Source organism: Zosterops lateralis (assembly GCF_965231275.1).
Source record: "Zosterops lateralis genome assembly, chromosome: Z".
Lineage (NCBI taxonomy): Eukaryota > Metazoa > Chordata > Aves > Passeriformes > Zosteropidae > Zosterops > Zosterops lateralis.
Genome location: NC_139800.1, coordinates 23110743 through 23136622, shown reverse-complemented (window position 1 = coordinate 23136622; position 25880 = coordinate 23110743). Strand labels below are relative to the sequence as shown.

The following is a 25880-nucleotide window of genomic DNA, read 5'->3' as shown; positions in this document are numbered from 1 at the left end:
TTGTATATTTGCTAATCAGCATCTTCTTTTTAGAGGCAGAAAATACAAAAGAATGTCTGCAAATAATTAAACACCCTAATTCTGGATTATCTCTGATTAATGAAGAGGAAGACACACTATCTCAGGAGCCCGGGAATGCTGGGCTGGGATTATGTCATAATTGATCCCTATTGTTTCCACCTGAAGTTTATCTATCTCATTTTCTTATGACTGTCTCCTCTCAGCTCCTTATAAATTAGATCCTAGAACTATTAGCAGTAATCATTGGGCCTTTCCTGAGATACAGCCTGAGCACAGCGCTAAGAGGATGATGCAAAGTGAACAGCTCTCAAAGTGAGCTGTAAGATATTTTATATACGTGTGTTATTTTTAGGAGGGGCTATCACTACTTTCTTCCATCTCATTTCTATCTTCCTGCAGTGATGATTTTAGGGACCTTTGGGGTTCATTCTTTTACCTTGCAAGTTGTATTGCTTCATTTTTCACCCTGCACTGTAGGGATCCAAAAGGGTGTGAAGACCTTCTAAACATGCTGCAAAGGGGCTGAAGGAGAGTATCCCACTGTCAGGACTGGCATTCTATGCCCTGCAAACTGCACTCCTTCAGGGAAAACAAGAGGGGTTTGAAAATCTATTAAAGCTCAAAAGTCGTTGGTAGTAATAGAAGGAGATGGAAGCCAAAACTTCTCAGATCTCTCCCAGTCTGTTCCAAAAACTGCTTTAGCATATGGAAATTACCCTTCCTGTCTCTGAGTCAGTTTGCTTGTAGCTGGGAGTGTTGGCAATACTTTCCCCCAGCCCAAAAGTGCATGTAACCCTTTGAAGTGTTGATCATTTGTGAACTCCACCACATATCCATAAATGCACCTTTCTACCCTAAAATCTTATGTAAGGCTTCAGTGTGAGATTCCCCACACAGCAACACAGGCCAGAGAAACACTGCCCACATTTCTGTAATGTCCAGAACACCTACACAAGCACTGACTTTGCAGCTATGAAAAACTAAGATCCAAGTTTCAGAGGTGGCAGGATGGTAATCAACACATGGGTACCCCTCCCACCCCTGCTACTTCACCAGAAGGTGTTTCATGCTTTGCCAGACCCAGGTGGCTTGGAGCCAAGATGAGCTCTGGGCAGTCTGTCACAGAGCTCTACCAAGCAGTGATATAATAAGATACCTTGTAGGTTTGGAGTAACTTGAATGCCTTCTGTACATTTGTCCTGTGGTTGCTTGTATCAAGCATGTGCAGCCTTCCAATAACTTGCACATGCTTCCATATTGTATCTCACAACCATAGAGGGAGGAACACTCAGCATTAAGTCTAATAAAAATAAAAGAAACAGCTTTTTCACCCAATAAATTGTAAAACTGTGCAAGATTCTGCCATGGAAAGCTGTGGAGGTCAAAACATTACTAGATTCAAGTTATACTTGCTAAGTTCGTGTCTGTCAGTACTTATTATAAGCAATGTGGGAATTCTAGAGGAAGCTTAGCCTTAAGAGGTCCTCATGCTGCTGACGTCTGGACTCTGGAAAGGGACCAGGGCACATTTCTTGTTACACTTTCTTCACAACCATATTATTGGCCAGTTCTGAGGACAGGATATGTAGCTAGAGAGAATTTCATGGTATCCATGCAAACTTTCTTACTCTTCTTTTTCCTCTTCCAGGGTGTGCATTTGTGAAATACTCTTCACATGCAGAGGCCCAAGCTGCCATCAATGCCTTGCATGGCAGCCAGACAATGCCGGTGAGTAGTTCTGTGACAAGGGCAAGTGAGAATCAGGCCAGCCCTGGCTGCCTTGTGGCCTGATTGAGGAGTAGAAATTATCTGTGCTCTGAAACTCATCATTCAGGAAGGACCAGGGTCTTGGGTGTGCTTAACTAATCAGAGGAAAGGCTGAGATGGCACTGTCACTCCTCACAGACACAGAACCCTAATGGCTGCTGTGTTCTAACACCAACAGTTTTAATGACCTCAGCAAAAGACATATGGCTCACACATGCCAAAAACTTTGGGTCAGACTCGCCATGAGCACAACCTTTCAGAGGGATGAATCAGGTAGAAACTGGTGTCTAAGGGTTTCTTCATTTTCCCTGTTCAGAGAGTCCCTGTCTCTAGACAAAGGATAAAGAACTTTTTGCCAGCACTCAGCAGAGAGAAGCATGTTCACATCATGGTAGTAGGAGCTAGAGACAGATCCCAAGAGTGATGGGTTCCTTTCACTGTTACCACAAAAGTACCAACTTAGGCATAAGTTTGGTCCCCTACACCTGCCCTTTGAAAGTGTGTCAGACTAATTACTGGATCTTCCTAGAAAAATATGAGGCATCTTTCCACTTGCACAAATTTCTAGTCATATGGGGTTTCAAGACTGATTGTTAAGAAAATAGACATGGGGTTGTATTTTCTAGCAAATAGATATTTGTACACCATCATGAGACAGACAAGAATGTAAGGCATTCCACTGTCAGTAGGAGAAGAAAATCTGGTACAACTTGTTTTGGTTTATTATAATAGTGTATTATTTTTATTAATAATTATTTACAGCATAAATCATGGAAGGCTAAGAAGCATGCTGATAACTTGGAAAGGATACAAGAAAGCTCAATTTAAAATATTTGAGAGCGTACAATCTCCCCTTCAATAAGAGACTCTAATGTAAATTCATGAATTTATCCAAATAAGTTTAATGTGGGCCCAACAGATTTTCTCTAGATCTTTGCAGGGATGAAAATGGAAAAATTTTTTACAAGCAAGAAAGTTTCTAAAACTAGCAAACCATCAAGATCTCATTTTTTGGAACCCCATCTTAGACAAATCAGTTTAAAAATGGTACATGTTTACCAGTGATGGTACCAAAAAGTCTCCTCAAAGATGGGGTCTCCATTTTTTGAAGTATTTAAATACTTTTAAGAATCTCTTCCTAAAAGGCTCCTTCTAATAAACCCAGATGATGGGCTTGCTGCTGACATCCCATACTGATATATTATAAACATCTTTCCTGAGACAGGTTAAAGAGGTTCTTTTAGTGACTTCCTTTCAATCTTTGACCCAAAGTCATAGTATCTATAAGATGACATCAGGAATTTCAATTCAGTAAGGTGTGGTACCACAAAAAAAATAGTAAAAAGTCAGTCCCAATCCCAAAACCTCTACAAATTCCTGTGACAAAGGTGAGAGGAAGACATGAGAAAACAGACAAAACCCAAGGAGAGTTAAAGATTTTATCTAGATCTAGTATACCCAAAATATCATCATTCCTCAGCCCTTTCCTTCTTTCAGAACACTTTGGATTCTGAAAACATACTCATCTCACAATCACCTGGAAACAATTTATGACTCTATCCAATGGTATCACCTGTGCTTAGGATATAAAAAACACCTGAGAATTTGGCCACTTCATGGGTCAATTTTATGGGACCATTTGTCCTCTTGACTTATCTGACTCAAACACCTGCTATAGAAACACTCTTTAATAACCAGACCAAGGTATCTGAAAAAGAACCACAACTTAACCTTCACTAGATGTCCATCCCAGACTCAGAATCAAGTTTCCATGGTTTCACAAGTTTCCACGGATTGGCTGAACCTCACAGTATATACTCTTAATTCACAGGAAAAGAAAGGAAGAAATTAATTTCCTCTTCTTCGTTATAAGCTGTTACATGGCATTTCCTTGTGTCTCCTATGAGCTACAAGTAGGCACAACACTGCTACCATGTCTTTGCAGACCTGCAAGGACCTGCAGAGTGGCCAACATTCAATGAAGACGTGGAGCACAACAGGTTTTTCCCACAATGGCTCAAAATTTCTAAGACTCTTCGAATGAGATAGGCCAAATCCTGCCAGGATCTCTGTGCCCATTCTTGTTTTCATGGTACTTCGGGGTGTGCAGCATTGTTCGGGACTTACGTGGACGTTCACAGGGAAATACAGCCACCTCGTGGTGAGATGCCGATTCAGCCCATCGTGCTTGGGAAGGAGGGGGACATTTCTGCCATCTTCCTTCAGCCCCCTTCCATTCCCCTCACCACTAGGACTGGCCTTGTTTGTCTGATTGCGATGCCAACTCAACACTGTTCCTGTGGTTCAGTCAATTTCAGCATCTCTTGGTATGTCCTCGTGTACCACCAGCAGGGCATCCGTCATCATTCTTGTCAGGTCTCAAGCCGTTCATTCCTGCAGCACGCTCCTGTTTCTCCACAGCTGTCAGCATTATTGCTCTACTGTGACTTTCTGTTCACACAACATATGTTGCCTAATAGTTTCAAAAGGCAACTTTCTTTTACGAAAGTTTTTTTGGGGGTTTTGTTTGGTTTTTTTTTAATTAACCTTACTTTGGACAAGTGCCTGACCATCAGCCATTACAAGCCCATTTCTCTGTGCAAGGCATCTGTTTCTCCTAAGGGTCCACCAAGTCTAATTTTTCCAATTTCCATACAATCAAATAATCAATTTCCTTTAGAAATAAGCTACCCAAAATCCCCTACTTTTGAGCAGCTGCAAAGTTCCTTCTATACCTACCTGCCAAGAGAGCTTCCTTTTTGTCTTTTTAGATCATATTTTCTATTAACTCATCAACTTTATGAGAGTGTTTTACTGGATCTCTGTACCATCCTTTATAAGAGACATAATCTTCACGTACTTTTGCTTGTATTTATAATATATTTACAGCAAATACATCTCCTGTACTTTTAGCTTTGATTATTCCATCCCCTCCTGTCTCTGTTTCCTATGTCCATATGGGGACATAAACAGGTCTCTTCCTATCATTCTCTTCTCTTCCTCATCCAAGCCTTGTCCCTAACAGTCTTTTCCACCAACACAAATTTAGCTGCTATTGCTGTAATGACAGCTTGCAGATCTAATTTCTCTGTCTCAGGACTGACTCCTGTCCAAGCCAAAATCTTGGTCTGTCTTTCCAGCATCTCCTGGTGGATGCTTAGCTGTCAGAACAAGCTCAATATGTATAAAACTGAGCTCTTGAACTTTTCCACCCAAAATCTGTCTTTTCTATCCTCCACCTCCATTCTCAATATTGTGGACAATATTATCATTCTACCTGTCAGTTATGCTCCTTCCTAGGCATCATCCTCAGCCTGATTTTCTCCTTCTCCCCATGTCTTCCCTTCATATCTAGGGAACAGCCAAATGTTGAAGAGTCCCTCTGCAGAACCCATCCTAGAAATCTAAGAGGTGGCCTTGTCCATCTACCCACACAGAAATAAACTCTTCCCAAAACTTTATTGCACTATCATAGAATGGTTTGGATAGAAAGAGACCTTAAAGATCATCTACATGTCCTTTAGCAGGAGTATAGACACTTTCAAATGGACCAGGCTGATCAAGGCCTTATCCAAGCAGGCCTTGGTCACTGCAAGGGATGGAGCACCCACAGCTTCTCTGGCCAACAGGCCCCACTGCCTCACCACCCTCAGAGTAAAAAATTTCTTCAAATTTCTTCTCTCTTTCAGTCTGAAACCACTTCCCTCTGTACTTTCACTCCAGATCCTTGTCAAAAGCTCTTCTTCAGCTCCCTTTAGGCATGGGAAGGTGCTATAAGTTCTCCCTGGAGCCTTTTCTTCTCCACCCTGAACAACACCAACTCTCTCAAGCCTGTCTTCCCAGGAGAGGTGCCCCAGGCCTCTGAGCATCTTTATGGTCTCCTCTGGAAACAATCCAACAGGTCCACGTCCTCCTTTTGTTTGGGCCTCCAGAGCTGGATGCAACACTGCAGGATGGGTCTCAAGAGAGTGGAGTAGAGGGGCAGAATCATGCACATTTAAGTCACAGCAACTATTATCCTACCCAAAAACTACACAGGGTAGTTTTTTTGCCCTTATCACCATCTTGACCACTGTGGCAACTCAAAATTTCTTTGGTTATGAATTCGTTCCTGGAAGGGGTAGAACAGTACTGTTACTGTGTACATTTCCTGCACAAAGATGAGAAGTGAAGAGTGTGATGTGCTTGACTTATCTTTAACAGTCTGAAAGTGATTTTTCTAAGCATCTTCCAGGGTTCCTGAAGAAAGCAGAGAGAGACATTTCCAGAGATTAGTGCATTCTTTATTTTTCTGTGCTAGAATGGGCAATATCACCTTCTGGGCATGCCCATCCCATTACATTGGATAATTCAAGAACACACTTAGACTGAATATCTGAGGTGAGACTCATCTAACCTAATCTGAGACACCCAGAAGTTACAAAATTCATGTCTGAGGTTGTCATCTAACTTTATCATCCAAGTTTCTCTTGGAAATAGATACCTCGGCAGAAATTTTATTTTACAGAAATAGATTTTGAAACCTGTCTAACTAATAGGCAAACCCAAATAGAAGTGTGCTTTTTCGCTAATTTTGGGCATCAATTTGCTATGGCCCTCCAGCTCCAAAATAGTAGTTCTTCATCCAAAGTGCAACATAGAATGAAAAGAGGACCAATACTGTTTAAAAACTAAAGATAAAGCCAGTGCAGCTTAAAGAGAACACTTCACGTCCAATGCCGGGAGACCTGAAATCTGTCCTGGATGTTTGTTGCCCAGATAAGGCAATTTGGGATTTAGAAACCAGGCCTCCTGCAGCAGAGTCTCCTGACTCTTGTTCCATTAGATGTGCTATGAATTTGCTTAACACACTAATTGTCAGCACTATGTTAATTCCATATCTTTCTTTAATTAATGATGTTAAGGCCATCAAGGCTTCCAGACTTCTGTAAGGTGGCTTCTCCTAACACACAGGCCAAATCCTCTCTTTGCTTTACTACAGTAGTCAGCACCTTGATCAAAGCATTACATTTCCTCTGCATCCAGGCAATAGCATCCCAAGTCTGTCTACAGCTGGCTGAACATTTTCCATGAAAATTACTTTTCAGATTGAATCTTTGTTTTATGAAAAGGGAAAATGTGAGACTTGGATACAAGCACTGAACAGACGTCTGCATTTCAGAGAAAGATTCAGATTAGCTGAACTCTGAAAAAACTGTAGTAATACAATGCACAATTTTGTTAACTTGAGGGCTTCATTTAAATATTTTTCCATGTAGCTCTTATTAACACAAATGACAAAACCAAATTCAAATCTCTGTCCAGGAACCACCAACTATATCAAATTATGCAATTATTGCTCAGTGTTGTTAGATGACATATGGATTAGATCTCTAGTTGCTGTACTTTACACTTTTTTTTAAGCAAGAAATTATGAATGGCATAACACCTTGAATGAGGTTGACTTTGAGCCTCTGTCTATCATGTTCTTTGGAAGTCCATGCATAGTTCAAAAATTCCCAGCCTAATATGGGTAATAGTGAGGTGAAAGAATTGTCTTCTTTCCTTAGACAATGTACTGTCTATCCCCTCATACCATGAGAAATTTTTTCCATAATTTAAGATAAAGGAATTTGTCACCTGTTTGGCTTATCAGGTAGGAACGACTTAAATATGAAATTATCAAAAACTGCCCCAAGAATTACAGAATGGTTTGGGTAGGAGGGGAGCCTAAAGATCAACACCCTGGCTTGGACAGGGATGCCAGGCACTAAACCAAGACATACAAATGCCCTTGTCCTGTGCAGTGGCCTCTTTCAAACTAAAGGCAAACAGGGCACTGGTACTCATCTTCCTGGCTTTGGATGCTTAGGCACCCCACCAAGGAAACCATCCCTATCACGGTTCCCAGAGCAGCCCATTGGCTAACTGGGCTCTGCCGTGATATAGTGAAGCTTTTCGGCAGGTCCGGATCCCAGGCAGAACTGTGCTTACTTAGGAGAAGGAGCTACTCACACTTGGTGGTAAAGAAGGTGTTTATTCAGGGCAAAAGCCCAGGCGTTCAAGGCTTGAGTGTGTGCGTGTGAGTGTGCGTCAGAGTCCTGATTTTGGGTCCCTCCTGCTCTTATGAACAGCGGTGTTACTCATGGAAATGAGGGGGTTTGACCTGGCCATATAGGGGTGAGAGGGGGTGTATAGGAACTGGAAGCTTTGGCTGAGCCATCTGGCCTGCCTGGGCTATCAAGAACCTTGGGTGTGTTCACAGATAAGATACAACAGATTCTCAGAGACTGGAGCCAGGGCTATCCAGCAGAGACAAAGTGCTGGCCTAGGGTATTGAAAAAATACGATGGACTAGGCCAGGGCTATTATGTGACTTAACGACTGTGATTAAGGAAAGGGGTGTGTGGGGGTAGGAATGAAACCTTTTACAGAAACTTAGATACAAAAATTATTCAAAAATTTTAGGAAACCCAAAATGCACACTGCAACACATCCCCACCTCACATTGATGACTGCTGCTGTTATTGCTATGCATTCCCATGGTGCAGCTATGACTTCCCAAAGCTCTGTGAAGCTGCCTTCAGACACAGCCCCACTGTGGAAACCAGCTGAGCAGCTGTGCTCACCCCCCACTAACATAGCAAAGGAATATTTAGGTGAATTAGGGGTAGAGGGGAAAGTAATGTGGAGTCTGCAAAAGGAGCTCTGAGCAGGTGGAGAAAATGAGGGCAATGAGCCTTTGTGGGCACGATGAAGCTGCAGCCTGGGTGCTACGCTCATGGAGTAGTGGGGAAGCAGATTTTGCAGGAGCAGGCTGCACCAAAGCACGGAGTCGGCAGGAACTCCCTGGGAGGAGCAGCCTGGTGGCTCCGGTGAGTGGGGGGCCACAATGCCGTCAATCAGCTGAGGTATTTTTAACAATTATTTTGATATAAACAGCTCTGAACTTGAGGAGCTCCATGTAAATGGGAAGCAGTGGGGCTTGTAATTAGATTTGTGTACACTTTCATAAATTGCTGGAAAACATCAAAGCCGTGATAGAAGGCTGTGGTGCACTTTATTTCCTTCTTCTGTTCTTCTGTTAATTGAATGGTTGATGTGTGGATAGGAAGCGTTGGCTTCGCAGAGTACTATTTACAGACCCGCTGACAGCTGCACTGTGAAAATTAACAGGAACAGAGCAACCTCTGTCACAGCTCTTCCCATGAGGGACTTGCTTCAAATTAGATCATTTCTTTCATAGGAGAAACTTTCCTCATTGCTCCTCCCTTCTTTGCAAATATGCACACATATCCAGCTGCACACTCCCCTCCTCCCCTCAGGCTCATGGCAGCCTTTCGTGCTCAGAAGGGTTTGTCATTTCCACAAAGTTGGGATAGTTAGGCTGCTGTTTAAAACCTGTAATGTGTGCCATTTCCAGCAAGACACATTCTTCAGGAAGTCATCCAAATCTGTAAGCAAGATTTACATGGAGCCATGGCTTCATGTTTGCAGGTCTCACATTAACTAGAACATTATTTTAATCCTCCCAGAAACTCTAGTAGACATCCTCTCAGACTGCTACTATTGGAAATGTGGTTACTGTTGTTCCTAGAGAAAATTGCTACATGCTAAACACCATAAAAACCTCTGACAAGACAGTTCCTACATTCATCAGTTTGCTTACTAAAGGCCAGGGTTAACCTGGCTGGATGAATTACTTCAAAGTGTCAGTCAAAGTATAAAACTTCAAGTTCATCCATACTTTTCTTACAGCTGATGGAGAGGGTCTAGGACCTGATCGACTCAATCATGATCATCTGAATGTCCCTTTAATAGACAAGACACAAGAGAGAAGCAAAAGAAATAATAACACAATGTATAGGAGTGAACCAGTCTTTTACATAATTAATCTATATGTTTAGCATGTTCTTAGCTAAGTGACAGCAGTTTTTGTTCTTGGCTCCAGTAGAGAAGTAATAACCAGTGAACACCTGAGAATCTAAATCTTAATTGATATCTTATTCATATCTGGGAAATACAGAATTAAAAATGTCAAACTTGAAGCCTTCAATTCACCCCTTCACTTCTCAAAAATGTCTTCAAAACATCTCAGTAATAAAAATAGAACCATAGACAAACCCATAGTATAAACAGATAATAATTAAACAGACCACAATTCAGAGTATTAATTAGCCAACAAAATTTACTCTCATTGAGACTCCAGCATGGTCTCAAGTTCTCAATTAATAAAAGCCAAACTGTGAGAGTCTGTAGAGACACAGTCACTGAGGCCCTCAGGTTGTTAGGATAAATAGAATCACACTATTACAGAATCGTCAAAGTTGGAAGAGATCTTTAAGTCCAACTATCACCCCAGCACCACCTTTGTAACTCCTAAACCACATCACCCAGGTCCAAATGCCTCTTAAACAAACACCTCCAGGGATGGTGACTCCACCAGGGCAACCTATTCCAATGCCTGACAACTATAACAGTGATTTTTTTTTTTTTTAGTCTGGATCTCTCCTACTTCAGCTCAAGGTTATTTCCTCTGATCTTCCACTGCAGGCATAGTAGGAAAGACCAGTCCCCACCTCTCTATAACCTCCTTTCAGGTAATCATAAAGAGCCATAAGTTTCCCCTTGAGCCTCCTCTTCTTGAAACTAAAATAGGAAATGGAAAATCCATTAGACTTTTCTTTTACATGACCGTAGAAACATAAAGAGGAGATTTTCAGAGGTGATCCATGCTGAAAGTTGATGAAACTTCAGCATCTAAGTGACCTTGATGACTCATACCTAAGCCTGGCTGAAAGTTAATTGCCCAAAGTCAAAAAGTCTAGGGCAAAGTGAGGCACCATCATTGCTAGTCCACCTGTCCAAATTAATGCAGAGGGTTGAGGCCTGGTTTTACACAGCTGTTGTTAGAGAAGCTGGTGGGTGAAAATGGAGATGTCAACTCTGACCCTTTTTTTTCTCTTTTCTGTTGATCTTGAGCTCTCTAAAGGACACACATTCCTAACAATGTCATTGCGCAACATAGAGGCTGTCTTGTTTAACTCAGGGCAAAGCACAGCACATCCATTCCTTCTATTAAAAAACAGTAATACCTTAGGAACCCATTAAAAAGTCACCAGCAGCAGGCTTGGCCCTCTTTCCAGTAATGAATGATTTTTTGAATATGTCACTTAAACACCATTTATAAATGTGTGTGTTGTCCTTTAGGGTGAAAAAAGCAGTGGACATGTAATACTTACATGTTAGTTTGCAGCCATTTCTATCACCAAAGCCCAGTGACTCTTGATAGCTCGTCTTTCCTTTTCATTGGGCAGTGGGCAACAAAATGGGGCGGGGGGGGGGGGGAATAAAGCTCATAGACCCCATCCCACCATCTCCATCAAGACTGCTGAGTCTACAAGCTTTGGGAGAGCAGTCTCCCACTGTTACCATAATTTCTCTTAATTCTTCCTATACAAAAGTAAGACTGTAAGACTGTGTTCCCTGCCTCTCCCATAGTTTCATAAATTAACTAATCAATCATGTTTCTGGGTCCCAGAGCAGAGATCCAGGCAGCCTGGCTGCCTGACACAGGTGTGAATCATGCTGGCACCAAAGATGGCCTTCACTTCTCTGGTTACATCTCCAAAACTACACAGTCATCCAGCAGGACACTGAAGTGACACGTGAGACATGAGAGATATCGCTGGACATCTTCTCTGAGCTTCTCAGCTCCCTCCAACCCACAGCATTCCCCACCTCCAAACGGCACACAAGTGACAACTGCTTGTGAGCCACATAACCTCATTCTGGGAAAAGAAAATTCAGTTGGCACCCACCCATTCTTTCACAGGTCCAAGGGGAGCTGGGCATTAAATCAGGAGCTGTGGAGGTGGCCATGGAAAAGCACGAACAGGATCATGCCACTGCTTAGAGTTTCCCATGTCCTGGTGATAACAGCAGCCCCTGCAATTCTTATTCCACCCAACTCTTGTCTAATCTGTGTGAGATTAGGATTTCAGGTACTAAAATAATTCACGAGCAATGACCTTCCTGGGATATATGAGCCATCAATAAGCCTCCAGCCTGGGAGACATGAAACAGTCCCTGCTGCCAGGGGAGTTCCTGGCCTATTGAAGGTAGCTGCACTGGGCATCACTACCTTCCTCTAATAAGGATTAGAGCATTGTCTTTACCTCTTCTGCTCCCTTTGGTGGCATCTTTTTCTTCTTCCTTTTCTCTTCCTGTATCTTTTGATCTAAGCATCATTTATATCAGTGGAAACTTCCTATATAGCAAAGTAGACCCTGGATCAGCATTAAATCACTCTCAATGTTTCTCATTTTTTCCCTTTAATTCACTCCTTCCCAGCCTTACTCAGGTGTGTGGTCAGGAATGATAACACACATTCTTGTAAAGAAAACTGAAAGATCTTAGTAAGTGGTAGAATGCTATCCCTATCCAAAACATTGCATAGTGATGCAGTAGCTGTTATCCAAATGGGTTTTGCAAAGTTTAAAATCAGTTTTTATAGAACAAAGATGCCCTCAAAGAATCAAAACAAAGAATCAAAATAATGGCCTTCAAATAAGACTCTTAATTGAAGCTCACACAAATTCATGAATGTGAAGCATCCTAGCAGACACCAATATCTTTGCCTCAGATGTCCACTGGCAAGTGAAATCACATAGAAGAGGACACTTGATTTCCCGTTCCAAAGGTCTGTCTGGTTGGTGCTCACAGGAATAGTGGTTGTGAAGATGACATATTTTAGTCTCAGTGGAATGGAATGCAGCAAGGGCAGACCCTTCAACATAAACCTTCTTATTCCATGAAAACTCAGGACAGTTTCACTGAATTTACACAATTTCATAGCTTCAGTTGACTATTTGTTTGTTTCTCTGTATTAAAGCATGGGTGACACCTCCCTGAAAGCAGAATATTTTCTCAATTAACTGTGAAATTATAGAAAAGTTTGGGTTAAAGCAACGTTTAAAGCTCATCTGGTCCAGACCATGGCTGGAAGTGCTTGGAGACCTTCAGTTTAAATATGCTGCAAAAATCCAAATCTTTTACTATCTCACTTGAGCAACATGGTTTACACAATAGCCCCGAGCCTTGCAGCATGATAGGAATCTGGGAGGCACAGCCATGTGCAGGGTGTTGGCAATGCAGTGCCATGGAAATGTGCTTTTATTTCATATGAACAGCTGAAATGTATCTGCCCAGCTTGCCACTCCTTCTATCTCTTTTCCTTTTTTTTTTTTTTTCCCAAGTCATCATAGCTATTCATATCCTCATCCTGAGCTGCCAAAGAGATGTGGAGCTCTTGTGAGCACAGTCCTGAAGCATCAGGATCACATAGCTGGTTGAGATGCTACTTTGCTTTGACAACAGTCAATTCACTGTATGACTCTGTAATAATTCCACATTTCTTAATTTCATCCTGGCTTGTTTAACTGAAAGGAAAGATCATTCAAAGGCTCTATACTGCATACACTGCAGCTACCAAATATGTTCTTAATAGTAATTATATCAAGCTTTTTTTTTTTTTTTTTTTTTTTTTTTGGGGGGGGGGTGTAAGGGTATTTTATAGGTATATTTTTAGTTACTATGGAACTAAACATACCTAATCTTTCAAACAATGTTGCTCTTATTGTAAGGGAGAATATACAACACTTTCTTTTGGATTCTGGAGTCTGTTTTTCTTCAAATAGAAAAAAAATTATTTACTGCTTTCACAGTCTTAAATATCAGGAAAGAATTTCTAGTCTGTTTGTGTTACAATACCTCCCACTTCATAATGCATTAAGGAAGGTGAATGATTTTGTGAGGACTTTTATCATTCATAGACTGAGCTGAAAAATACAGAAATGCTTGAAGAACTCTGCTTTTAAGTTTAGGTTTTTCAGATATCTGGCTTTGATTTGAGAGGCATACTAACACCTGGGTTATATATTGAGTTCTTCCTAATTAGAATTGGGTACAGTGACACCAGGACTCAATGATTCTGTTGCCCTGTGGAAGGCAATAACTTTAGCTCTGAGAGACACCTGGTAAGTAGTGTATGGGCAAATAAAACCTAAATCAAGCTTCCGCTCCAAATAAATTAACAGCTCTGGAGACTTGTGAAGGGAAGAACCTGCAGCAACTCCCTCTGCTTAGACATTGCATGAAGAATCTTCTCTACTGAGGGAGAAGCATTATCAAAGGGTCCATCACTACAGCCCTGGATGAATGCCTCCTTTCCTCTCTCCATCTCTGTCACTCTTAAAAGTGTCTAAACCAACTCTCAGGATTGTACAGAGGAAATAGCTCCTAGTGACTGCTGTCCTACTCATCTTTAAGATGAGACATGAAATTGAAGCCCTGAGTGCAGAAAAATAACATATTTCACAAGATAGGAAGAATGTTAGTCCTGGTCTTTTGGTCACCTTCCAGCCTGGGTAATTACATTTATGCCTAGCTGAAATTCCCACTGCTCTACAGTTTAATTGGATAGTAGTTTCTTTTTTGCTTGCCTAAAATCCCAGGTTGGGGTCAAACCCCACTGTCTAATTGAGCAGCCCTCTTTTCAGTAGAGCTGCCTAGCTCAACTGAAACAATTCCAAATTTGTTTTCAAAATTAGAGAACATCATGCCAAATGGCCTGAGATGAGAGACCTCATAGTAAATAAATCCTCCTTTGGCTTTTGGGCCTTAACATCAAGGATCCTTGCATGGAAATATTACCCTAATTTTCTTGCTGAAGGTCAGTATCCTCCCATCTCTGCTGGGAGCTTGCAGTCAATGAGGGAGTGCTAAGGCAAAAATTCCACCACAAACAAACCCATTTCTGTGGTGACAATTAGGAATACAGTCATAGCCTAAAAGAGGAGCATCCAGCAGCACCTACTCATTTAAACATCTTTGTGTTCATGGCTGACATTTTGGAAGGTATTTTATAGGATCTGCACATTCAAATCTCTTACACTCAAGAGCTTTAGCCACTGGAACTTCAATATAACAAAAGTTTAAAAAAATTTTGGCACAAAAGTTTTACCTTGGATCCATTTGAGCTAATGAAGATGTAAAGGTCCACCTCCATGAGACACCCTTATGTTAGAATACTTAAATGCATGTTTGCCTCCAGCAAGAGATTCACTAAGCTTAAAGTGAAACACAATTTAATGACTTTGGCAAATTAGGCCCAGATTCATCAGTTTTGAAGGAAAAAGTTGTCTAACCATCTGTGGAGACTAGTAACCTACCGAATCAAAGCAAATTTATAGGGCTGGCAGGAAAAGGAAATTCAGGCATTTATTCTGCAAGGCCAGACCTTCATAGAGTATTTCCTAAGAATATTGTACTAGGGAGAAGCAATTGAACACCTGAGCTAGAAGACACAAATGGGAAGCAGAACAGCCCCCCTGTAATCCAAGCAGAAGCAGTAAGAGACTTGGTGAGCCACCTAGGTGCTCACTAGATGGGATCCATCCTGAAGTGATGAGGGAGCTGGCAGAAGAGCTTGCCAAGCCACACTCCATCATTTATCATCAGTCCTGGCTCACTGGGGAGATCCCAGATGACTGGAGGTGCCAATGTGACATGCATCCATCAGAAGGGTTGGAAGAAGGGTGCAGAAAAATACAGACCTGTCAACTTAATTCTAGTCCCCAGCAAGATTATGGAGCAGATCATCTTGAGTGCAATCACATGGCACCTACAAGACAGCTGAGGGATGAGACCCAGCCAGCATGGGTTTAGGAGGGGCAGGTCCTGCCTGACCCAGCTGATCTCCTTTGATGGCCAGATGACCCCCCTAGTGGATGTGGAGAAGGCTGTGGATGTGTCTGCATGAACTTCAGCAAGGCCTTTTGACACTACCTCCCACAGTATCCTCCTGGAAAAGCCGGCAGCCCACAGCTTGGACAGAAGCACTCTTTGATGAGTTAGGAACTGGCTGGATGGAGGCCCAGAAAGTGATGGGGAATGGTGCTGCATCCAGTTGGTGGCCAGTCACTAGTAGCATCCTCCAGGGATCTGTGCTGGGGCCAGTCCTGTTTTATTGATGATCTGGATGAGGGGGTTGTGTCCACCATTGGCAAACTTGCAGGCAACACCACATTGAGGGGAAGTGCTGAAGGGTAGAACTGCTCTGCAAAGGGACCTCGATAGATGGATAGGTGGGCTTAATCCAACAATGAATGGGGGGTCCTGGGTCCTGCACTTTGGCCACAAGACCCTCCTGCAGTGCTATAGGCTGGAAACAGTTGCTGGACAGCAGCCAGGCAGAAAGGGATGTGGGGGTGCTGGTTGACAGCTGACTGAACATGAGCCAGCCATGTGCCCAGGTGGCCAAGAGGGCCAATGGCACCTGGCCTGTGTCAGGAATGGTGTGGCCGGTCAGAGCGGGGAAGTCATTCTTCCTCTGTACTTGGCACTGGTGGGGCTCCACCTTAAATACTGTGTCCAGTTCTGGGCCCCCAGTTCAGGAAGGATGTTGAGATGCTGGAGTGTGTCCAGAAAGGGGCAACAAAGCTGGTGAAGGGTAGCATAATGTTGTAGCAGCCCTCTTGTTAGAGAGTAGAAATGAGCCAAGACACAGACTTCTTGTTTATCACAGCATGAAAAGGGTCCTGGTTTATTTCCCTTTACACCTTAGCCATTCTGACTCCAGCTATTCACTGACTGGCTGCAACAAGCTCCTACTCTAGGTTTCCTTTGCAGCCTCTGACTGCTGGTTATTTCCCACTAAACTCTGACTGCAGGTATTAGTTTGCAGACTCTGAATGCAGGCTTTTACCCAGCTAGACTGTGACTGAAGGTTCCAACAACAGACTCCAATTGCAGACCCTCCCCAGGATCCTCCTTCTTCCTGATCCTCCCATTCCTTCTTCCTCAAGGTTCCTCATCCTTCATAATTCTCCCTCACCAGCTAACCCATTCCCTTTTATCACACTTATCTTTATTGGCTATAGCTGTGACTCATCAGGGCAAGGCTGTATTGGGTAATTAACACAGCTGCTACTTATCAGGGACAAGGTCACCTATATTCCTATCTCCTACACTGTAAGTCCTATGAGGAATGTCTGAGAAACCTGGGCTCTGTTAAAAGGCTGGAGAAGAGGATCAGTGGGAACCTCTACATCGCTCTCTACAACTCTCTGACAGGAGTCTGTACCAAGGGAGGATCAGTTTCTTCTCCCAGGCAATAGGACAAGAGGACACAATCTTCAGCTTCTCCAGGCAAGGTTTAGGTTGGACATTAGGAGAAATTTCTTCACAGAAATGGTGATTGGGCATTGGAGTGGGCTGCTCGGGAGTTTGTACAGTCACAGTTCCTAGAGGTGTTTAAGAAAAGACTGGATGTAGCACTCAGTGCCATGGTCTGATGGACATAGTGGTGTTAGATCACAGGGTGGACTCAATTATCTCAAAGGTCTTTTCCATCCTAGTTGATTCTGTGATTTTGTGATCTTTCTCTGCTGCTGGACAGTAGTGTTTGGCCCGCTAAAATGCTTTTACTTAATTTGTCTATACACTCCATTTGGAAGACCATATCTAATGGAAAAGAGTTCCAACAACCAGGCAATAGATTTGTTTTCCTTTGCCTTTAAATGAAATATCAATGGATGGATATTTTATTTTTAGCTGAATATGAAATTTCACAAGTGACCTGTCAAGCTCCTGTTTTCAAGAATGACTTTATTTCACACGTCAAGACAGGCTGGGAAATTAGTTTTTCTCACAGAGGACTCTGATTAGGGATTACAAAGTGAGTGTGGTACAGAGTGATTTTTCCTCCATCTTTTCCCTTGCCTCACCAACCTAGAGAGTACCTTGACTCTGCTGACTAAGGAGAGTAATTCATTACCATGTGTGGGAGGGGGATGGGAAGAAAGATAGTCATATTAAGTAGACTTCCTGGCCCGAGAGAAAATAGGAGAAGCATAATAATACTTAGCCGTTATCATTCTTTTCATCAGTAGATATCAAAGCACTTGAAAAAGAATGTTGATTTGATGAGAAAAGAGATAAATTCTAATTGCAAGCAGCCTGTTGCAGAGGCACCAGCAGGAATGCTCACTTTCATGACAGTATCTTCTAACTGTTGGTCTGCAGGGTAGAGAAAGGAACAGTTCCTTTCCTCCAAAAAATGCAGAAATACACTTGAAACATTATTGACATATCCAGTGTAACTCTCATGGGGTTTAGCAAAATATGAGGTCCAGTCCAAGAACCAGGGAAAGTAAGGAGATTATGTATTAATAGTAAATGACAGAGCAGATAGGACCTATTGCCTTTGTCAGCAGACAACAGCTGATTTACGCCCTGGTTTAATTTCTCACGGAGGCAATAAATAGTCCAGATGAAGGGCTGTGGCATTTCTACCCTATGGAAAATCTGACCCATTCTGGGGTATTTCTATTATCCAGTGGATTAGTAGAAGCCACTGGAGTAGAAAGTAGCCTCGTTCTGCTGTATATGAACAGTAATATCTGGCTCCATTGTTAAAAGTCCTGCACTGATTGATCTGATACAGTTTACTGCCTGATTTCCTTTGGGCCATGAAAGAGCTGCACATGAGGAGCCACATACTGAAAGCATCAATCCCAAGGTCAGTCTTCATATTCAAGAGCAATGCAGCATCTCTACTGGCTACACATCTTTAACCACTTACATGCACATCTCATTGCAGAGACCTCTTAGAAAAACCTCTTATTTTTCTCTTCTTTCTTTGTAGTGTGTGGTCTAGCCTGCATCTATTTGCAAATGGCCTTTCTGCCCTGTGTATATGATAGCAATGTTCAAAGAGGCCTGAAGTCCTGCTGCAATAGGCTACCCAGAAAAACATCTCTCAGGAAGCAAGATGAGATCCCATTGGGTCAAACAGCTGCTGTGCAGTCACTATGGCTCACATCAGAAGGGAAGAACACTCCAGGGGCAAGCACTTCATGTGGAAGTTACCCATGTTTTCATGATGCCATTACAATAATAGCTTCGTTTTCAACAGTGTGAGGCATCAGTCAATGCTTGAGGCAGTTCTCTGGCCTAAGACTTCCAGGGCAAACAGAGATTGAAAGAAAAGGAGAAGGAAGACACCAACTTATTTACACTTCTCTGTCATGCTAACAAGAGCAGGTCACATCCTCACAACCCCTTCTGCAGAGATGAATACACTCTCACCTTACTCAGTTTCAAAATCCTCCATCTTGCATTGTGCCCATCATGATGCGGGCTCTGCTCTGCAAATCACAACAGCAGCTCTGAACAGCCCAATCTGCTGTGGACCAGTGCCTCCCTCCAATACAGCTGCAAATAGGTTTAAATCATTAGATGCAAGTTACCAAACAGTCTCTTGGATCAGGGTTAATTAAATGAGTGTTGAAATCTAATTAAGAACTGGTCCAGGTGATAATTAGCAGGAAATGTATGCATTAAAATATTCATTTGTCGATGAGCTGCAATTAAGAGTGTGATTTGGGGAAGGATCAATACCTGCATCATGTGATCTAAAGAAAAATTAAAAGTCACTCAACCTTCAACAGAAATGAAGGGGAATTTTTGGCTACAGGGTTTTTTTTCTCTCCTCTCCTCCACTCCTCCTTCTGTTTTGGTTGTATAATAACTGCTGAAGATTGCTCTCTATCTTTAAATGGACCATATATCTCTGCATCTCTTTGTTTTCCTGAAACTTCTTTCAAAACCTTCCTCTTCACCACACTGTGTGAGTGGGTTATAGATTTATTAGAGAGAGACTAACAGGTCAAAAAGAAAGATTCTTTGCCAATGAAAATCACTTTCTCCCAGAACAGATTGCTAATTCAAGGGAACATCACTCATTGTGTGATGTTAGATTGTTGGAGTCTTTTTTTAGCAGGTTAATTCCTCAAGTCTTTATTCATAACTGAGGATCTGAAGAGGATACTGAATATGTATAGCTTAGACTTACATATATGTATGTCTATAGCTGTGGTTTACTATACTCTTCCCATTTTGTAGCAGAGTAATTCTGCTTTCACCAAGACTCTTTTTTCCAGTTACAGGTACATAGGGACACGTGTAAGCCAGTTAATAATATTTTTCTTGTGCAATCCCAGAAAATTCCTCTTCTGCCAGAAAAACAAGGGTCCTACAACAGGACCTCTGGCATAGCCAGAAACTGAGTTGGTCATTTCCCCACTGACTGTACTTCTGCCAGTGAATACTAGTTTGTCAAAACAGAAGCTATGGGAGCATAATTATTTCAGCTGCTCTTTGTCAGTGTTCTGGCAGCTCACCTGCCCATCTCTCCAGGCTGGGTGGCAGCCCAGCTCCCAGGGCAGATGTTCCCTGCTGTCAGGGCTGCAGCCAGACTGTCCCTCCCCTACACTTCCCCTATCCCTAGGAAGGCTGCCCTGTGGGGAAAAAAAACAATCTGTGAAGTTAGGACTTCCTTGGAGACAGACAAAAAAATTCCTTCCTAGGTAGATCTATTTCTTCTTATCTCTGCCTTCTATCAGAAATTTAAGGATTGCAGTTACTGATCTTTCTTCTGGTTTTGGGAAGGAGAGGGATTTCTTTCATTCCCAGAAGCACTACATTTTTCACAGATTTCTGCGGCCAGCCCTAATGATCATCCATAGTTCTGTGCTGATTTTGACTGCAGACATAATCCTAATATCGTAAATCTTTCCTGGAAATGTGTGGGGTCTTTTGTGGTAGCCTCTATTCCTACTGTTAGTGGAGAGGAAGCTCACATCTATCCAGCACTATTTTTGCTCCCTTAATTTAGCAGTGCTAAAGAGATGGTGTTTCATGATGACGCAAACACCCAGCCCAGCACACTGACTCCTGTCTCCAAGGCTAGGCAGGGATTTCTCACTGGACTTGGAGGTTACAAGACACAGTGTTGTGAAAGGGTGATCCACTTCAGGGATCTTCAGGAATGCAGGGACCTCACACATTCCACCAAATCAAATCAGTCCACAAGTTCTATCACATTCATGCAGCAAAGCCTCCTACATTTTGCTGCACTGTGTCCAGATCTTTGTCTTCTGATGAGGACAACATTCGATGCCTTAAGGTTGAAAGAATAAGACAACATCTTTTGCAGAGAAAATATAAATGACATCCTAGAAGCTTGAATTGACATCCTAGAAGCTTGAATTTTGGATTCAGCTAGGAGCCAGGCTGCTGGCTTTTACCCTCCATGGTCCTTTACTTCCTGATTCTCTCACCCTATTGTAAGGGTCAAAATTCATAGCCTGATGGGCTGCATGAAAAACATCAGGAAGTGGGTCCCATTCTACTAAATCAGTGTTAGATGTATGGATTAATGAGTTGGTGTGCATCGGGTTCATTCCCTGTGTGTCTCCTTTTGTTTCCTGTGCTGCAGGGGGCCTCTTCAAGCCTGGTGGTGAAGTTTGCGGACACGGACAAGGAGCGTACAATGAGGCGCATGCAGCAAATGGCAGGACAAATGGGCATGTTCAACCCCATGGCCATCCAGTTTGGAGCCTATGGCGCCTATGCACAGGCAGTAAGTATAGACACCAGCTCTCTGGGTGTTCATGGGAGGAGCAGTATCACCTGGAAATGTGCAAAAAACTCACGGGAGTGGACAAAAACCTGGGCAGAAGAGGAAGCGGTGGCTTATTTTTTAAACTGGTGATATGATGGGAATAAAAATTAGCCATGCCATCCAGGGTAGACTCTGGGAATCTCCCAGGTGTCTCCAAGATGCCATAGACAGTTCTAGCAATAACTTTTGGTCATGTGTTGAGCCTTGCAAAACACTCCCTATGGGGGTTAAGCCATTGTTGTCAAATAAAAGCACAGCTACACTTTGAGGATTGGGGTAAAAGAAGCCTGCTGAGTTTATTCCAGTTCTCTGTCCCATGTCACCATGGCACTGCTGCGCCTTGCATCACTTTGTGGGTATCTTTGGAGTGACCACAGGATAAAACAGGATCTGTTGAGAGAAATGTTTTTAGATTCACAAAGCATGATAGATAATAATAAAATGTACACACAGTTATATGCCCACACACAGTCCTGCTGAACCAAGGAATATGATTGAAGCACTCTGGGAAAAAAAAAAAATCCTATTGTGCTAACTTCAGGTTTCCTGTGAACATGCCAAACCTGAGATGATGTGACTGTACGGGGGGCTGTGCTGGTGATGGTGTTCTGAAATGGATGCCTCTGGAATTGCTTCTTTTCCTTAAGCTAAAACTAAAAAGGATCTGCAAGACAAGACCGGGCTCAGGTAAATCTCTGCCTGGTATTTTGGAGGAAGATGCAGGTGATGCCTGCAGCAGGCAGACACAATACTACCCAGTGACTTTGGCTGCTTTCTCTGAAGCAGATTTTCGGGCAGTGACAATGCACACTGGTGGTTCACCTATTCAATGGCAAAATGTGGCCCTCTGCACGATTTGTGCACAGGAGAGAAGGACTGCTGAACACACTGTCCAGAGTAACATCTTCCTGAATGGGAGACCCAAATCTTGCCTTAGGTATGCAGGACTAGCTCAGGAATAACACTCTGGTGTGCCAGTACTCTTTCCAGTGCAATAACCACAAGGTTTTATTTCCTTCCCTCACTGTTTCTTTCTCATGTGTTGGCACCAAGTATTTCCCATCACATCACCATGTTCTCTTTTTAATTTTAAGGTCTTGGCATTTCTGTTCTTCTCTGATGGTCCTGTACCTTGCTGAACACTTGGTACAATCCAGCCTAACCCTTGTATGAGCCATGCAGAGTTGTGAAGATATGCTGTAGAGCTCCACTGAAGTTCCTCCTCTCCTTCCAACTGCACCTCTTGGTGCACTTCTGGAGTTTTTGTTCTCTGTCTTCTAGAAAAATTCTAGAGGACAGGGAGCAAAATACTTCCATTTTGCTATCTTCATTTTTATTCCTAGTCAAAGTCAATCTCTGTCTCTTCCTTTGTCCTCTGCTTTCTTTCTCACAAGATAGAAGAGCTATTTCCTCCTCAGTCTGGCTGTGTTTAATGCTCCTCCTAGCCAGGGAAGGCTGCTGGAAATGGAAAAGAGACAGTAAATCCCAAATGAGCCTAGGTCAGTGGCCAGCAGACTGCCAGAAGGATGTAGCACCTTTTTCCCCATGTACCAGAGGAATCAAGAGGATGCAATCCATAGACAACTTGGGACAAACATCTGCTGAGGTTGTCAGGCAGAAGAAGTGGCTTCAGTGTTACTCTACAGACATTGGTCAGGCAGTTGGAGAGATGGTAAAGACACAATTGTCCTGATGTTCTGGTCGAAAAATTCTTCTTGCATTACTCTTAATCTAAAGCAACTCTTCTAATTTCCAGGCAAGGTTTATACTGATATGAGAGTATGCAGCTTGCACCTTTACATAACAAGAGTTTCCTCTGTTTCTCACCAGATAATACAGGTACATTACAAGGGGAGGTGAGGAATCAAGGTGGAAGGAAGAGGAAAAAGAATTTCTGGTCTTCTCCCATCCACTTGAAACAAATGGATATTTTTCATGTTGATTCCTGTGAAAGCAGAATTGGACCCATACTCTTATTTTCCTGATAAAAATGCTAATAAGAGGGAAAGAATAAGTTTTAGATCTTGACCCATTGGATATGACAAGCTGGTGACACCAATTACCCTGGGGACTTCAGAGCTGTCTAAATGATGGGATCATATTTCTGTGTAGTTTCTGTACACCCAGAGCATGCTTAGATGCTGTCTCTCAATCAGCCTCCCTATCTGCTCCATCTCACATGAAAGGGAAGGAAGGGAGCATTGAGGTTCTGTGACGTTGCCTCAGTCCTGATTAATCCAGCTTGGACTGCTGGCTCTCAGATATCAGGGTGATTGGCACCTCACAAATGCCAGCAGGAGATGGAGGAATCAATATGGGAGAGAGAAAGGGAGACAGCAGTTTTATTCAGCCTGAAGCTGAAGAGCTAAGGCGGGTGAAGAGGAGGGAAGGTGAAATATCAGGAGCAGGACTGTCATGATGGGTGATGCCACTGCCACCAGGAACTCTTGTGACATTGGTTGAATTGTTTGACTCCCTGATCTTGTTTCCTCATGTACAAATAAACCAAATGATCAGATTGATTTATTTTCCCTTCTCCCTCAGGGACATGGCTCTCTCTTGTACTGTGTCTCCATAAGCTTTCTCAGAGTGGTATGACAGGAACATTAGTGTAAGAATTGCCTCAGTGCTTAATAGTAAGGCCAGCACAAGCATGAGACATCAGGCTCTCTGATTCCTACTTGTAGCCTGTCCTCCCAGCTATCCCCCAGCAGTCCAAGCCTGACTGATGTCTATATATAAGAATCCCCAAGCAATCCCACAACAGTGGTTTTTTCAGTAGCTTCTAATGGTCTGTCCCCATGGAGGAGGTTGCTCAGGACTCTGTTATGCAGTTTCTTGCTGAATTTCCCTCAGAGAAGCACCTTGCATATTACTGTGACTGGATTAGCTCCCAAAAAGGTCTCAATGCACCAAGGTGGTCAATGTAGCGGAAACCCCCATGGTGTGACTGTTTAATAGATTGGTGGGCAGCCATGGGTTTGCCAACCCAGCAGCACTGCTAAGAAGAGGCAGCAAGGGTCTCAGTTCATCAAAGTTTGACAGATAAACTTTAGTGTTGCCATCAGGACAGATATGGGCCCCAGGTCCTCTCCAAGTTACCTCTCTTACAGCCCAGCAAATGGCCATGCCACAGCTCTCCCTGCTGCTGCACATTGCCAACCCCCTCAGCCTCAACTTAAGCAACTAACCCTGATAGCAGCCACAGTCTCATATCAGCCAAGCAACCAGTCCTGGGGTTCAGCAGCCATCTGGCCTCAGACACAGAGGCAAAAAAAAAATGAGGAAGCAAAGGGAGTTCTCCGTTTTCAATCCCTTTCTCATATGCCACCCTGAAGCAGACCAGACGAGGCTTGGCAACAACTCTGTGCTGTTTCAGTGGCACAGAAAGTCATATCAGACCTACCTCACCTCTTTTGTATGCAACTCAAGGCAAGTCAGATTTCATAGCTTCCTAAAGCTCCCAGAGCCCCTACTCTAATTTATTTCAGGGTGGGTTTTTTGATTGTTTTAGGTTTTTTCTCTTCAGCAATATCTTCCCATACTCATTTAACTTCCCCTTTTATGGAGCAATTATTTATTTTATTTCACAAGCGTACAGGGCACCAGCCCTTTTCATTGTCAGGTTACTGTGAATCTACATCAGCTGGGTACTGACAGCTGTTCCTGCAGTCTAAGGCCAGGTTGAGATATAGATCTGGATTCAGCCTGGAGAGAAGGAGAGTGATGCTACCTGGCACCACCTTTGATTTGCTGACAATCTAGGAAGAACCTGCAGGCACACTTTCCACCTCACAGTGCACAGCACACCTGCTTAGGGTGGCCAAGCCCAAAATCAAAAGCAGTGATAATCAAAACAGTCTGTGAATGGTGGTAGTATAGTCCTGGCACAAATAAGCTACAGTTCCTGCAGGTCTTTCAGTGAAGTAAAGGGGCAAGGAGTGTTTAGTGCCTGTCTCATGTCAGTGATGCCTCACCATGCAGAAAGGAAATGTTCACAGATCAAAAAAGAATGAGGGAGATGGGAAAATGCAGAAGAGTAAAGCAAGAACAAAGGAAGGAGCCTTGGAAAGTGACAGATACAGTATAAATTATTTAATTTTTAAATTATTTAAGATAAGATCAAAGTCATAAATCAAGTTTGCATAAAAAATGGGGTGGGACTGTTAGCCACAGTCTTCTGGCCAAACTCCACCCATGGGACTTATTGCATGGACAGTAGGGGATAGGCATAGAGCCAGTGTGTAAAAACAGATAGGCTGGGACAGAGACAACACAGGCAATGCTAACATTTCTTCTCTAGCCTGGAAAAAGTCCTTTCTCAGTAAATCCCAGCTCTCTTCACTCTGAAAAAGTACAAAAGGCTGCTGCTCCTGAACTGCAGACAATAACTGTAACAAAAATTTGGGATATCCAGCACAGTAGAGGTCTCAGACATCATCTTAAGTGGTCTCCCTGGGAAGTTAGGGCAGCAATGTCTACCATTCTGACCCTGGTGTCCCTGGGTGTCCTGTTCTGCCTCCCTGTCCAGCTCCTATGGAGATGAAAGGATATTTCTGCTAAATGATCTGAGGTAGTGCTGACA

General features: G+C 42.9%; 1 protein-coding gene across 1 annotated transcript in view; it reads left to right on the top strand.

Annotated features, from left to right (window-relative positions):
* The window catches only part of CELF4 (CUGBP Elav-like family member 4), a 693954-nt gene that overhangs the window by 593798 nt on the left and 74276 nt on the right, over nucleotides 1–25880 (top strand). Inside the window, exons 5-6 of the mRNA XM_083883995.1 lie at nucleotides 1670–1749; nucleotides 21110–21253. Of these exons, the coding sequence (XP_083740121.1) occupies nucleotides 1670–1749; nucleotides 21110–21253 (224 nt within the window). The remainder of the gene's footprint in view (nucleotides 1–1669; nucleotides 1750–21109; nucleotides 21254–25880) is intronic.